Source organism: Syngnathus acus, chromosome 5 (assembly GCF_901709675.1).
Source record: "Syngnathus acus chromosome 5, fSynAcu1.2, whole genome shotgun sequence".
In the NCBI taxonomy this organism is placed as follows: domain Eukaryota; kingdom Metazoa; phylum Chordata; class Actinopteri; order Syngnathiformes; family Syngnathidae; genus Syngnathus; species Syngnathus acus.
This window is the reverse complement of record NC_051091.1, coordinates 1991904-2005048: the sequence shown is the minus strand read 5'-3', so window position 1 is coordinate 2005048 and position 13145 is coordinate 1991904. Positions and strand designations below refer to the sequence as shown.

The following is a 13145-nucleotide window of genomic DNA, read 5'->3' as shown; positions in this document are numbered from 1 at the left end:
AGTTGAAAAGAAACAGCACATTATTCATTTAGCCGTGAGCGTGATAACAATTAAGGGGCGGGGCGATTTGGAGTTCCATCGCGTGGAGGTGTGCTACTTCCGCCTTCTGACTTGTTACGTCGCAACCGTTAACAAGTAGCAATGTGAGAGGTGCGAAGCGAGAGGCAACACCAAGGCGAAAAGCACAGAACTTCGCTTCCCGTTCCTCGCCCTCTCCTCTAACCCAACACCCACCCGCTATCTCGGCTTGAACAGAATACCTGGGTCGAAGCACCAGCCGAACTCGGACAGCCGGACTTCAGGTGACTAAAGGCGGCGGGGGCGTCGACGAAGACGGTCTCGGTTGAGAAGGGAGACGGTCCGCGACTGTTGAGACACTCTTGTTGTTTTTTATTATGGAGGAAACTTGTCGAGAAAATTCGAAGAGAATACCTGACTTAGAATATTTTAATTTGCTGTCTTCATTATTTCCGCCAACTTACTCGTGTGTAATTGTTGAATATGGTGAGACGCAACACAAGAGAAATGTAATCCATCTACTTTTTATACCACTTCCAATTTGGAATTTTAAAAAAAAATTATTACTGTTTTTTCCTAGATGAAATAGTGTGAATAATTGACAAACTAGATTGGAATTTCCGTGTCTACTTTGAGTACATAGCATAAAATCTCAACACTGTTCAAGTAACACATGTCCAAGTGGTGCTTGAGATTTGTATAATTGCAATGTGGACCTTCAAAGTTGATAAAAATCCAATACTTATCAGATCGAGTATCTATATAAGTGTGAGGGCATCCTAAACACAGAGATTGGCTATATGCCTTTAGTCTGTCGGTGTTCCTCTTTTGGTTTGATTTGACAAGATAAAGTTGACAAAAACTGCTGTTCAACTTAACAGTAAATAGAATTCTTCCTCTTTGTACATTGATGTAAACTGTATGCATACGTGCAGAGATCTCCAGACGGCATGGGAGAAACAACAGTTAGAGAGGATGGTGCAGTGATCCGATCAGCTGAGGTCAGCACTATTAGTATATTACGGCCATTATTCCACATCTAATGCTCCATTTTGTCTCCAAAGTATGTCGGGTCGTTTTCGGTGGACGACAGCTGCCTGGATGAGCAGATGGATCAGTTGCACAGGAACCTGAAGACCCTGAATGTAAGTCCTGCTGCTTGACTATCAAATTATTCCAAGTTCAAAAGCATTTTTTTTCCCCATCCATCTTTACCACTGTACTTCTGCTGTCAGACATGCAAGAAAAGTAGGCCTGTATCCCTCAAGTTCTCCATCAAAGGCGTGAAAATGTATGACGAGGATGAAACGGTATGGATGTTTATTTCTTTTTTTTTTTTTTCTAACTGCACTTAACAATTGGTATGTGCTCCAACCTGTCTTCCGTCCTGCAGACCCTCCTGATGGCCCACGCCCTTCGTAGAGTGTCACTGTCCACCGCTCGGCCCAGCGACTCCCAGTTCTCCTTTGTCTCCCACAACCCGGGCAGCGCCGACGCCCAGCTGTACTGCCATGTTTTCAGAGCCAGACACGCCAGAGCCGTAAGAAACCCGATAGATTTAGAAATGACTGTTTCATGTATGCATCATGAGCATGGGTGAAGAAAGTATGCGCTTGCCCGTTTTCCTTTTAGGCTCAGTTCCTGAACCTTCTGCTGTGCCGCTGTTTCCAACTATCTTATTTGGAGAAGCACCCGGACGAAGCCCAGGAACTTTCTTCCGGCTCCGCACCTCGACGTAACCCGTCGCTTCTCAACCATGGCTTCCCGCTCAGTGTTAGCGCCCTGGTGTCTTTCAGAAGAGCTCCCTTTCTAGGCTTGATGTTCGGATCCAAGGTTGTCAGACAAAGTGGTTTTACTTGTTTTTCAAGACAGTTATTGAAACACAATTGACGTTTGCTTTTTGTGGCCGCATGCAGAAAGATTCCAAGGTTTGTGACGAGCAGCCCCTTGGCAGCCAAGACGAGGTCTTTCCCACCTACTCGCCGTCCCTGGTGCGCAAGAAAGCCATCCGCAACAAAGTGCTACGCTCCGGGGCTTACCGCTCCTTCACGTTCACGCCGCTCAAGCAGCGCCACGTGCAGGAGCGCCTCAGCGCCTCACAAGGTGGGCCCGCAGTTCACAAGGCGCTCTGCAGATTCAGGGAGTTGATTAGGTAATGCCTTTGCTCGCTCGATGGGGAGATCACCTGGAGGTGTTTCTTTGTGAGCTTTCGCAATCCTGTCACGGGTGCTCACGTTTGAGTCTCGAACAAGATGGAACATGTTTGGCTTTCCTCATGTTTGATGTTTGTCCTCACCTCTTGCTAGTACAGTGATTCCTACCCACACACACATTATTAGCGAGGGTATCAAGCAACGTTTGTGTTTCCAAACTCTTGACTGGTGCTGACTGTATGTGACTAGCCAAGTGCCAATTTACTCAGTGTACATGCAATAAAAGATGTGTCCATTGCAACAATCTCAGAAGGATGTCTTCTCTTGTCCGTGCAGTAGAAAAGGACCAAGACAAGATCCCAGCAAGACGATCCCGGACTCCGAGCCTGGCCGAAACTGAGGAAGCGCTGGCTCAGGCTGTGTGGTGTTGGGATGGTATCGCAACGTGAGTAGTATGCTTTTTTCTTTTTTTTGTTTCATATTTTAAAACTCTTCTCGGGTGTCTTGATAACATGTACAAAATGCTTATGTGAGAACACCATAAGGATCACAAACTGTAAAACAAATGCAACCCTGCTGAAATTAGCCTGCCCTGCTTGGCCAATGGAGAGTCCAGCTTTGGTTACCATGACAACCACCGGAATATCTATTTGTAACACCGAATCCCAAGATTTGTCAGAAGTGAATGTTTTTACTTTAACATGCTTGTATACTAAATGTATAGAAACACATAGAAGTTCATTGTATGTCCCCTTTAAAAACAATGCAGCTCCTTTTTCTGTCACAGTGACAGTAGCTACTCCCTCCTGGCTGATGACGTTTTGGGATCCTACCTCCTGTGCCCGCACCCCAAGAAACCCAAAAGCGGATCACTCATCATTCGCTTCCCATCTGGCCTCATCACCCACCTCATTCAAAACACGCGTAAAGGGAATTTTCTCTTGGAGGTAACCGGACACAATGAGCGTGCATGCCAATCACTGTTTTGTGAAACTCCCAGCATTTTAGTCTTTCCCCAAGGAGAAGGAGTATTGAATACATATTGCTGTCACTATTGATTAAATTCCTACTGAGTCACCAGATGCAGTAAATGTCATATTTTTCTCAAAACTAAATAGAGAAATGTTATGTCTATTCTTTTTGTCTTTGGCACGTGGTAGAAATGCAAAGCTGAATTTAGTTCCATCGGAGAGCTGATTGAACATTACACGGAGACCCAGGATGGACTGCCGTGCCGGCTGAGCTGTGCTCGGGTCAACCACTGCTACGAGTGGGAGGAGGAAGTCTACGCAGAGCCCAAAGCCCAGGAGCTAGACACAAACTTGAACAAAAGCAGAATGCAGAGGATTGGGAAAGGAAAGTGGATGAAATTTGGACACTAGAAGTGGGCAACTGCTAACCTTTTTTCTTTTTGTGCATGTCATCCTTCCCTAAGTCACATTACGTGTGGTGGGACATTTCAAAGTTTATTAATGCTTAGCGCACCTTTTTATTCACCGTGTTGGCACTTCAAGTTTGTGTAATGTATAGGCCATTTGTTCAAGGCTGTTGTTTTTGTATTTGCTGCTTTTATGTTTTTATATGTGTATTTTTTTAAATCAAGTTCCACAGTGTTTATAAGGCATGTACTTGTCCTACATAGTATTTGCTCAATCTTTATGGAAAAGAGCCCAGGTTGTTAAATCTGATGGCAAAGCTGTTTTTCCCCCTCAGTGTTCAAGATGCTGCAAATATATTTGTTTCAATTAAATTGTTTTGATGGTATCACTAACGCTCATGGAGCACTTTTGCAGATACCCAAATACCTATGTTGCAGTAATTGCCCTTACCAAGATGGCCACTGGACCAGAGCCTGCTGTTCTGTTGACAGGCATATATATTTAAAGTTTGCACCCACTGCAAAGTGCTTTCGTGGCATGCGAGACATTCACTAACTTATTTGATTGCTTTTGCACCAGTTATGTGATTGTATGATCGTGACCGATCAAGCTGCCCCTAGCAAAATGGCCGCCCTGGAAAAAACAGGAGCCTGCTCGTTGCTAGGCACCGTCCACACCATTGTGGAGTGGCAACGGGAAAGGCTAAATGAAACCTGCCACGACACACGAGAAGCGGAAAACAAATTATGCTTTCTTTTGTCAACGGGCGAGTTATTTTCCACCGAACTTCAGCTGACGTGTTTTTGGAACTGTTTGACGTCGAGTTTTTAAACTATTGCAAGTAGTTCTGGTGAGTGGTCAATTTAAATCAGCGTGTTCTTCGACCGGCCGCCATATTAGGCACACCATAAATTGTAAAAAAAAAAAAAAAAGGCAATAAATATAATGCGCCGTTTTGAATCATTTTAATATTGTCTACGATGTATTCTCACAAGTGTTTTGCTTATTCTTTGGCTTTTTTATGTGACGCTACCACAAATCGTGAAGGCGACAGAGGAAATGTGGCCAATAAGGCGACTACAATTTTCCCAGTCTTTATTTATTTAATCAAGGCACATTTAAATAAGTCTCACACCACACCATCAAACAAAAGTGTCACATTTCAATTAAAATGAAAACGTTTTGGCACAGTGATTGAGAATCTCATCATCCTTCCAGGTGGCTGACATGGGGTCCGAATCTGTGAAGGTGGTAGTCCGATGCAGGCCCCTGAATGACAGGGAGAGAGCTCTGGGTTCCAAGATGGTGCTGACCATGGATCTGCAGCGCTGCCAGTGTTTCATCAAGAAGCTTGCATCAGCCGACGAACCCCCCAAGCAATTCACCTTCGACGGGACGTACTTCACCGATCAAACCACAGAGCAGATGTACAATGAGAGTGCCTATCCATTGGTAGAGGTGAGCCGTTATCTCCAATTATTTTCATACAAGCTATTTAAAAATAAGATACATCTGTTCCCTTTAACATAAAATGTATAAATATCTTACAGGGGGTCACAGAAGGCTACAATGGCACAATATTTGCATACGGCCAAACAGGAAGCGGCAAGTCCTTCACTATGCAGGGTGTGTCTGAGCCTCCGGCCCAGAGGGGGGTCATCCCACGAGCCTTTGAACACATCTTCGAGAGCATTCAGGTGGAGTTGGCAGCACGTACATGATTGATTGATTATTTGAGAGTTTGTCCAGTTTGGAGTAACCATCAATTTACTGTTGCCGATGTATAAAAAGTATAAAGTACTAAATGTTCTACAAAAACTTTGTCTGTGTACGACGCTAGTGTGCAGAAAATGCCAAGTTCCTGGTGAGGGTGTCCTACTTGGAGATTTACAACGAAGAAATACGAGACCTCTTGGGCAACGACACCAAGCAGAGATTAGAGGTTTGTGGTGTCCTTTACTCTCCGTAGCATTAGAAAGTCTGTGCTTGGAATACAATGATAAGAAACACTCACTGGACAAAAGTTTAATACCTCGAACCACTTTCCTTCCATTCTGTTTATACGTGGTCACAAACAGTGTTTTGTTTTTGTTTTTTTTCTCTGTGGCTAGCTAAAAGAGCACCCGGAGCGCGGGGTGTACGCTCGGGACCTGTCCATGCACACGGTACACAATGTGCTCGAGTGCGAAAAGGTGATGGAACGCGGCTGGCGGAACCGCGCCGTGGCCTACACCTTGATGAACAAGGACTCATCTCGCTCGCACTCCATCTTCAGCATCCACCTGGAGATGTGCCACACAGGTCAGGCCATACACACAAAAACTGTACAAACACATCCTTGGTTATTTGAGGTGAGAAGATGAAGAAATATTAAAAGCTCTATAGCGCCAGTAAAAAAAATGGTGTTGTTGTCTCTCCACAGACGCAGCAGGCCAGGACCACCTCAGAGCCGGGAAACTCAACCTGGTGGATCTGGCGGGAAGCGAGCGTCAGTCCAAAACGGGCGCGACGGGCGAGCGTCTGCGCGAGGCCACCAAAATCAACTTGTCGCTCTCGGCCCTGGGCAACGTCATCTCGGCCCTGGTGGACGGCCGCTCCAAATATGTCCCCTACCGCGATTCCAAACTGACCCGGCTGCTACAGGACTCGCTGGGCGGCAACACACGAACCCTGATGGTGGCTTGCCTCTCACCAGCTGACAGCAACTACGAGGAGAGTCTGAGCACGCTACGCTACGCCAACCGCGCCAAGAGCATCCGGAATCGGCCGCGCATCAACGAGGACCCCAAGGATGCGCTGCTTCGAGAGTACCAAGAGGAGATAAAGAAGCTGCGGGCCCTCATCTCGGGCCAGCTTGCCTCTGATGAGTAGACAGAGGAATTCTCATATTTGAAGTTTAATTCCTGAAAAGTACATTTAATATTATTATTGTATTATTGAATTTTCAAGTCTTCTAAATCCATAGCAACTACAACTATTTTATTTTGAGCATTAGGGTTGTATTTGTTTTAATTACACGGCGGGCTGGATCAAATGCTCCTGCATCAAGTAATGTTTGAATGTTTAAATGCTGCAGCCGTCATGTCCAAGCACCAAGGAGAGGTTTCCACCAGCCCCACCGATGGTGACAAGGAGAAGATTAAAAAGGTAGCTTCCAGCAGAATGTTCCCACGCTCACATATCACTTGATGTCATGGGCGCTGTTGTCCTGTTGGAGTTGACTTACTACTCTGGCCTTTTAGGATTACGAGGAAAGACTGGCCAGGCTGCAGGCCGACTTCAGCGCCGAGCGGGAATCCAAGGCCAAGCTGCAGGAGGACATTGTTGCTCTGCACACCTCCTATCAGAGCAAACTGTCTGTCTTGGAGAAGATCCAATCCACCAGGGGGAGCTCTTCCCCAAAGAATGGTGAGATTGACAACTCCTGAGTTCAAAACGTCAGTAACACACAACTCGTGAGTTCTAAACGTCAGCAACACATGTGCAATATGGAACCTAGTCCCTGCTACAAATACCGAAAAATATGAGTGATCTTCCAAACAGGTGTGGTGGAGATGTAGGTCAGATTACAACGATAATACAAGCGCTTTATCACTTTTTATGTTTCATAAAAGAATAATATGTAATTATGTAGATTGCACTTAAGCATTGAACTAATGTAGACGCTATATAAAAAAAAAACTTAAATAAATAAAAAAATAAATAACTGAATTTACAAATCGCAACCCATGAATAGGGAAAGGTCATTGTTTTGTCTTTTATTTGTCTCCCACCACAAGAGAGCCCTAGCAGTGTGACAGCAGAGGACAACACAGACACAGACCTCTCCCCCAACAGCATAAATGAGGTGCACACACGTGAAGAAAAGCGCTCCGCCATCAACATGTAAGCCTAACTTCTGCTTTGCACCATAGCTGAGCCAGCCCACTGTGCCACGTGCTGCTGAAGGGATCCAAACAAGTCCAGATGGAGTGCCAGAAGAGTCACCTGGTGTCAGCACAGCAGGGGATGTGGAGCAGAAAGAAGCCCTGGAGAGGTTGGTGGCCTGCTGCCATGTATTCTTACTCTCAGCACCAAGGACAGTTCTATCTCATGATCCCCAAAACACATTTCTACACATTATTATCTTATGGTAAATTGTAAACAAATCTTGGTTAAAACCTTCCGAAAATACCACATGGGGACTTTCCAATAGTATGCAATTGGGAAAATACTACATTGACCAAAATTGATTTCAACAAGACTAAAACCCACTTTGAAAGACATTCAGACCTCCACCTGGCCAGAAGTCACAGCTGGGCAGATGGACTTTACCCACCTCATTGTCTCCTGTGCAGGCTACAGAGGCTGGAGCAAGAGGTGGTTGGCGGCGAGCAGACCCGCAACAAAGAATTCCAGCAGAGGCAGCGGCAGAGGAGGAAAGTGGCCGATCAAAGGAAAGCTCAGCTTGTCAAAGCTTTGTCGGACAACAGCGAGGAGAGCGACAACGTGCTGTTCAGTGTCTACGACTCCATTCAGGAGGAGGTTCACGCCAAGGGGCAAATGCTCCTCAAGGTCCAGGGAAAGGTCGGTCACAGCGCCACAACAGTCACGTATACTGGCCAAAAATGTTAGACACGATTGCACCTCGAATTGTATTATTATTGTTGTTTTGGATAGTCTAAACTATTTATAGTAACCTAAATATAAAATTATATTATTTTCTCTGTTAGATAAACATGACCCAAATTCAAGATGTGTCCTATTAAAAAGTAAAAAAACACATTTAATCAAAACTCAAAGACTCACTGATGTAATTGTCAATCAAAGCGGAGCATGATTATTTTTGTAAGAGCAGCATTTTTGATACACCTGAAATCCACGAGTCGATGCATGTATCAAGGTGAAAGGAAACATGGCCTTTTTTTTCCATTGATCAGCTGAAAGCGGCCAAACTGGAGATCCGCGACCTGCAGACGGAGTTTGAGGAGGAGAGGAACGACTACCTGGCGACCATTCGTCGCCTGGAGCGCGAGGGCCAGCTCCTTCACGGCCTGCTTGAGCGCATGGCACCGCTGGTTCGCCGTGACTGCAACTACTGCAGCTTGGAGCGCCTGAAGCGAGAGGCCGCATGGGACGAGGAGAGCGCCACTTGGAGGATTCCCGACGTGACCATCCAGAGAACCACGCTGCCCTCAGGTGGGTTTTTTCCCCTCATTTGGTGGACTCGACTCACATAGCCTGTTTAAAGCGGTATTGCATCCCGACTGCGTCCCAATTTCAAGACGTTCTTTGTGTCCTCTTCCCTCAGCCGCGCCTTCAAAGCTCTCTCCACCCATAGTCCCTGCCGACGATCCCGAAACACTTGCGGCCCAGTCTCAAAAGGCATGTGTTCCTCAGCAGGCTGAGGAGGACCGCTACAAGGAACTTCTGGACCGCAGCGACAGTGAAAACATTGCCAACACTTACTTCAGATCCAAAAGGGCCAGCCAGCTGCTCAGAGGTGAAACAGCTGCGGGACATGGTGAGATTTTTTTTTTCACATTGTAATCCTTCATGCATCAGCAGATGCATCAGCAGATGCATACGCAGCGACTACCTTCTGTCAATCTCACAGATCAATTTTACAATGAGTATAAAAAGTCCACACACCCCTGCTTTTTTGTGGTGTGAAAAAAATGAGACATTAAAAAGCTTTTTGAATCAGTTGTGTTAGACGAGGAAATGAACCTGAACTCAATGAGAACGCCTTCTTCTGCAGCCACCCACGGCCCCACCCTCTTGAATGGCTCTCCCAACCTCAGCACAAACGCAAGCCTGGACTCCATCATGCCACGTCCCTTCCGCCTGGAATCCTTGAGCGTCCCGGCGTCCAAGGCAAAGCGGAAAAAAAAACAAATCTCATCAATAACGGAAGCAAAGTCTTGGGATGCAAGTGTCACTTTCACAAATAATGTCCAACCTCACTAGTTTTAGACTACTTGTTTAGACCATTTGAATCTTCTTTGCTTCATTGAAGTCACCATTTTAGCATTTATTGCACGATTAACGGTAAAGATGCTTTTAGGACTTTACTTTTTAGGCTCCAGCCTGCTGGCCCTGTGTCACATTTCACAATTTAGCCTGATTCTAACCTCCATCATAGAATGAGTTGACAGTAAGCGAGCCGTATCAGTTTCAGAACTTGACACCCCTTATTTGCCGTAGAAATATAAGCCATAGATCGCACGCACGCACGCACACACCTATTGGCCAAGCCATGCGCCTCAGCCTGCGAAGGCAACAATTGGCCATTGAGGCATTACATAACCACACAAGGAAGAAATTCAAACATGCAAAAGGGGAACACAGCAGGGCAGAGTGCAACGTAAGGTCTGTTGACTAAGTTAACATGCGTGCCATGCTCGAGCTAATCTGATAATGGCAGAGCAGCCGGCCTCCCTCCCAAGTAAGACGACTCTTACGAGTCAAACAATCCTCAGTGACTCCAAGTGGCTGCTGTCAAGTGTTTTAATGTTCTTGTTGGTGTGTGAAAAAAGGATAGAAATGATCTTTGTACTTTTGAAAGCCATGAAGCGGGCTACACACATCACATACTGACCGCTGGACCTCCGATGGAAAGAGCTGCTCCTTTAAGTTCTTCATCATCTTCATTCTTACCACGTGGCCTCTTTTGACTCAGGAAGTCGACTGCTCTGCTTACTTGTCCTTGAGCAGTCCCAACTTCCTGAGCGCCTCTTTTCTGTCGGCGTCCATTCCAGGCACCATCATTACTGTGTACGTCACACAATCTGAGGCTTTGGGGGCGACTGGCGGATCCTCAATGACACTTTTTAGTTCTGAATGGTTCATGTCATTTTTGTGCTTGACCAAGACAGTAGGTTGCTCTGGACTGGCCACCTTCAATCTGTTGAGTTGGTTGGGATGAGAAAGCGAGGTGGCCCTGGAGTCGTGGTGGAAACTAGCACTGCTCTGCAGCCCCTTGTTCCTAGGCCCAGGACCGGGTGCCGGAGCCTGGCAAAAAGACGGACTTCTCAACGGACTTACATTTGTGAGTCGTTTTGAAAATCCGTTGCCCGCAGACAAATAAGACTTTGGGAGCTCCAGTTGGGTAGTTTCTGAGCGTTGGTCTTTGAGGAGGCCTAACTTTTGCAAAGCTTCCCGTCTCACCACTTTGGGATCTGTCGCGTTCTTGAGACTGTACGAGGAGTTGGGGGCGGGGGTCGCTTCCTTTTCTCTCTTCGCGGAGATATGTGAAGACATTTTGGGGAGTTTCGGTACAACAGGTGGCGGGCCTGCCATAAATCTGCTCACCTTGGAGATGGCTCTGTCAAGCCTTCCCACATTTCCAGTTTTTGGATCTTCTATGATGACAGGAGGACCTATGGTGTGATCAACTGTGGGACATAAAGGTGTTTTCTTTGTGGAGGCGCTCCTCCGCAGGTAGACAAGTGCATCGTAGGATAAAGGTCCCCTTTCGCCTGTCTTCACAAAGTGGTCTTTGGCTTTGCTTGCGGGAGGTTTCATAGCGTTGACCTCGTGAACACCGGCAGGCTTTTGGCTCAATGAAAGCGATTTCTTGTTTAGTTGAATTCCAGCTTTCACGCTTGGTTCACAACAATTGGAGCCGCTCGCCAAAACAAAAGGTGTTGGTACGAGATAGTTCTGGATGGCTTTGTTCTCCACTTTCTCCCTGATGGTTTCCAAAGCATTGTGCTTTTGCAGACCTAGAAGAAAAAAGATGTTTGGAAGCAACAACGCAAAGAACATTTTTCACTTTCAAAGTGAGCTCACCATTGAGCTTGCTTTTGCTCATGGAGGCTGATAGATGCGCTAGTCGAGAAGCCAAGCAGCCAGGGTCAGGTAAGAGGTCCACTTCGTCGTTGGCGAGTCCGCTGTCGTCCTCGGTGTCCAGAGACTCGATGGTCTCTTCCAAAAACATAAGGCAGGCTTTCTCCTCGGCAGACAAATGCTCCAGACTATCATCGCTCTGGAATGAAAAAGAACATCCCCGTGGAACATTACGGTTTTCCACCTTGGAGAAGTTGAAGCCCACAAGACTTACGAAAGCAGATTGTCCGCTGACAACGCTGTCATAGCTGCCGGTGTTGTCCATGTCAGCCAACATCTCCAGTTCAGTCCCACCTGGCCAGGTCTCATTTTTCAGGCATTTTATCCAAACATCAGAGGCTCCAAAATAGCAGTGTCACTCTGTGATGATGGGGAACAGTTTGAGACATTTCTAGAAGAACACACTGACAATAATTATTGAAGAGATAACTAAAGTTTATTTCTTTAAATCTCTGCCAATGTTCACATTTTCAAATGATCAAGAACATTACTCGGAAATCACAATGTCCCTTCGTAGCGATTTTTAGACCAGGCCACGGTTAAAATGTACTGAACAAGTTCTTGATAGCATTGTGTCATGTTAAAAGATGGAGTAGATTTATACGAACTTATTCACTCTAATTCTTCATATCCCTAAAGCGAGTCCAAGTGATGATAGTGCATCTTAGTGTCGTGTTTGTGGCTCAGATTACAACGCGCACGCCATTTATAATCGTCCTCAGCATGATCACATTAATCGCAGCCCGCACCTGCAGCACACACAACCAGTATATTATATTACTCCTAAATCCCTTTGAAATTGCAAGCGAACAAAAGCACATTTGTCCTCATAGGTTTTGGCTGCTTCTCAGCTCTTGAGATGGAGAAGACTGCACTTCATTGTTCACGCTGAGCGACCTTCAGCTGTCAGGATGTGAACGAGATAACATTTAAAAAATGTCAAGCTAATGCAAATGAACGTGACCTCCAGATGATTGATGACGTTTGGCTGTGTAGTCTGCTTCAATTATACAACAGCAAGGTTGAATTCATATGACTTCGAAGACCAACCAAAAAGTCATTCAAAATCTAACTGACGTCATTTTTCTTCACGGCTTGCATCGTATGTTGTGTCCGCTGAGTCTATGTCCACTATACGATTAAAAGTGCGGATTAAACTAACCCGTTTAACCAGCACGACAAGACTATTTTAACATAGAGAACAGATATATACGTGCAGTAAATGACTGTGTGACGATCGTTTAGTTCAATACTAGTGATGTTGAAGACCCAAAGATTATTTTTGGCTTGTACACGTACACGTCTCCTGTGAAGAGGCTATTACATCAAATGAACGTTGCAGCGCTCGTAAGAATGTTTTACAGCTATTATTGATGATAAATGTCGTACCTTTAAGTCGTTTGTGCTCCATGTAGTTTGGTTATTTGAGGCGAAAGTGGGCTTCTTCGGCTCGCTTTCGGTGCTTACCTGCGCGAGGTAGTGTTAGCTCGTGAGTGAACGATTCGCTCAAAGGAGCGAATCTTCTCAGTGAACGAGAGTGAACGAATCACTACCTAAAGTGATTCGTTCTTTTTTCCGTTCATATGACTTCAACCAGTCAGTGTCGGTAATGGCTAGTGCCACCTCGCCGTAAAACACAAAGAAGAAGAAAATGACGTCACTTCCCGTTCACGAACGAGTCGAGAATTGCATTTTCCGTTCACTAACTGAACGTGAGTGAGTGAGTGAGTGAGTGAGTGAGCGAGTGAGCGAGTGAGTGATTTGC

At 45.8% G+C, this 13145-nt stretch overlaps 3 protein-coding genes across 8 annotated transcripts; 2 read left to right on the top strand and 1 right to left on the bottom strand.

The window, feature by feature from the left end:
• The first annotated feature begins 83 nt into the window (after positions 1-83).
• On the top strand, positions 84-3917 carry sh2d5 (SH2 domain containing 5). Of its 4 annotated transcripts, XM_037251099.1 has the most exons (11): positions 85-302; positions 954-1019; positions 1083-1163; positions 1254-1328; positions 1412-1558; positions 1651-1851; positions 1935-2121; positions 2508-2616; positions 2959-3118; positions 3332-3576; positions 3612-3917. In XM_037251099.1, exons 2-10 carry the CDS (start codon positions 969-971, stop codon positions 3551-3553), a joined length of 1233 nt encoding a protein of 410 aa, XP_037106994.1. In that variant the 5' UTR covers positions 85-302; positions 954-968; the 3' UTR covers positions 3554-3576; positions 3612-3917. The 4 variants fall into 4 exon arrangements, with proteins under 4 accessions (XP_037106996.1, XP_037106994.1, XP_037106995.1 ...); XM_037251100.1 differs by having other exon boundaries at positions 2511-2616; positions 3332-3917; XM_037251098.1 differs by having other exon boundaries at positions 3332-3917.
• Positions 3918-4036: 119 nt separating this feature from the next.
• kif17 (kinesin family member 17) lies at positions 4037-12710 on the top strand. Its single transcript, XM_037251102.1, has 15 exons — positions 4037-4400; positions 4769-5008; positions 5101-5247; positions 5391-5492; positions 5662-5851; positions 5973-6411; positions 6568-6697; positions 6793-6958; positions 7330-7397; positions 7465-7586; positions 7888-8116; positions 8470-8728; positions 8841-9053; positions 9291-9479; positions 12214-12710. Exons 2-15 carry the CDS (start codon positions 4778-4780, stop codon positions 12270-12272), a joined length of 2544 nt encoding a protein of 847 aa, XP_037106997.1. The 5' UTR covers positions 4037-4400; positions 4769-4777; the 3' UTR covers positions 12273-12710.
• zgc:158258 (uncharacterized protein LOC791186 homolog) lies at positions 10022-12941 on the bottom strand. Of its 3 annotated transcripts, none has more exons than XM_037251097.1 (4): positions 12770-12941; positions 11595-11771; positions 11324-11519; positions 10022-11256 (listed from the first exon to the last, which is right to left on the bottom strand). In XM_037251097.1, exons 2-4 carry the CDS (start codon positions 11655-11657, stop codon positions 10229-10231), a joined length of 1287 nt encoding a protein of 428 aa, XP_037106992.1. In that variant the 5' UTR covers positions 11658-11771; positions 12770-12941; the 3' UTR covers positions 10022-10228. The 3 variants fall into 3 exon arrangements, with proteins under 3 accessions (XP_037106992.1, XP_037106990.1, XP_037106991.1); XM_037251095.1 differs by having other exon boundaries at positions 11595-11740; XM_037251096.1 differs by lacking the exon at positions 12770-12941 and having other exon boundaries at positions 11595-12025.
• Between the last annotated feature and the right edge of the window lie 204 nt (positions 12942-13145).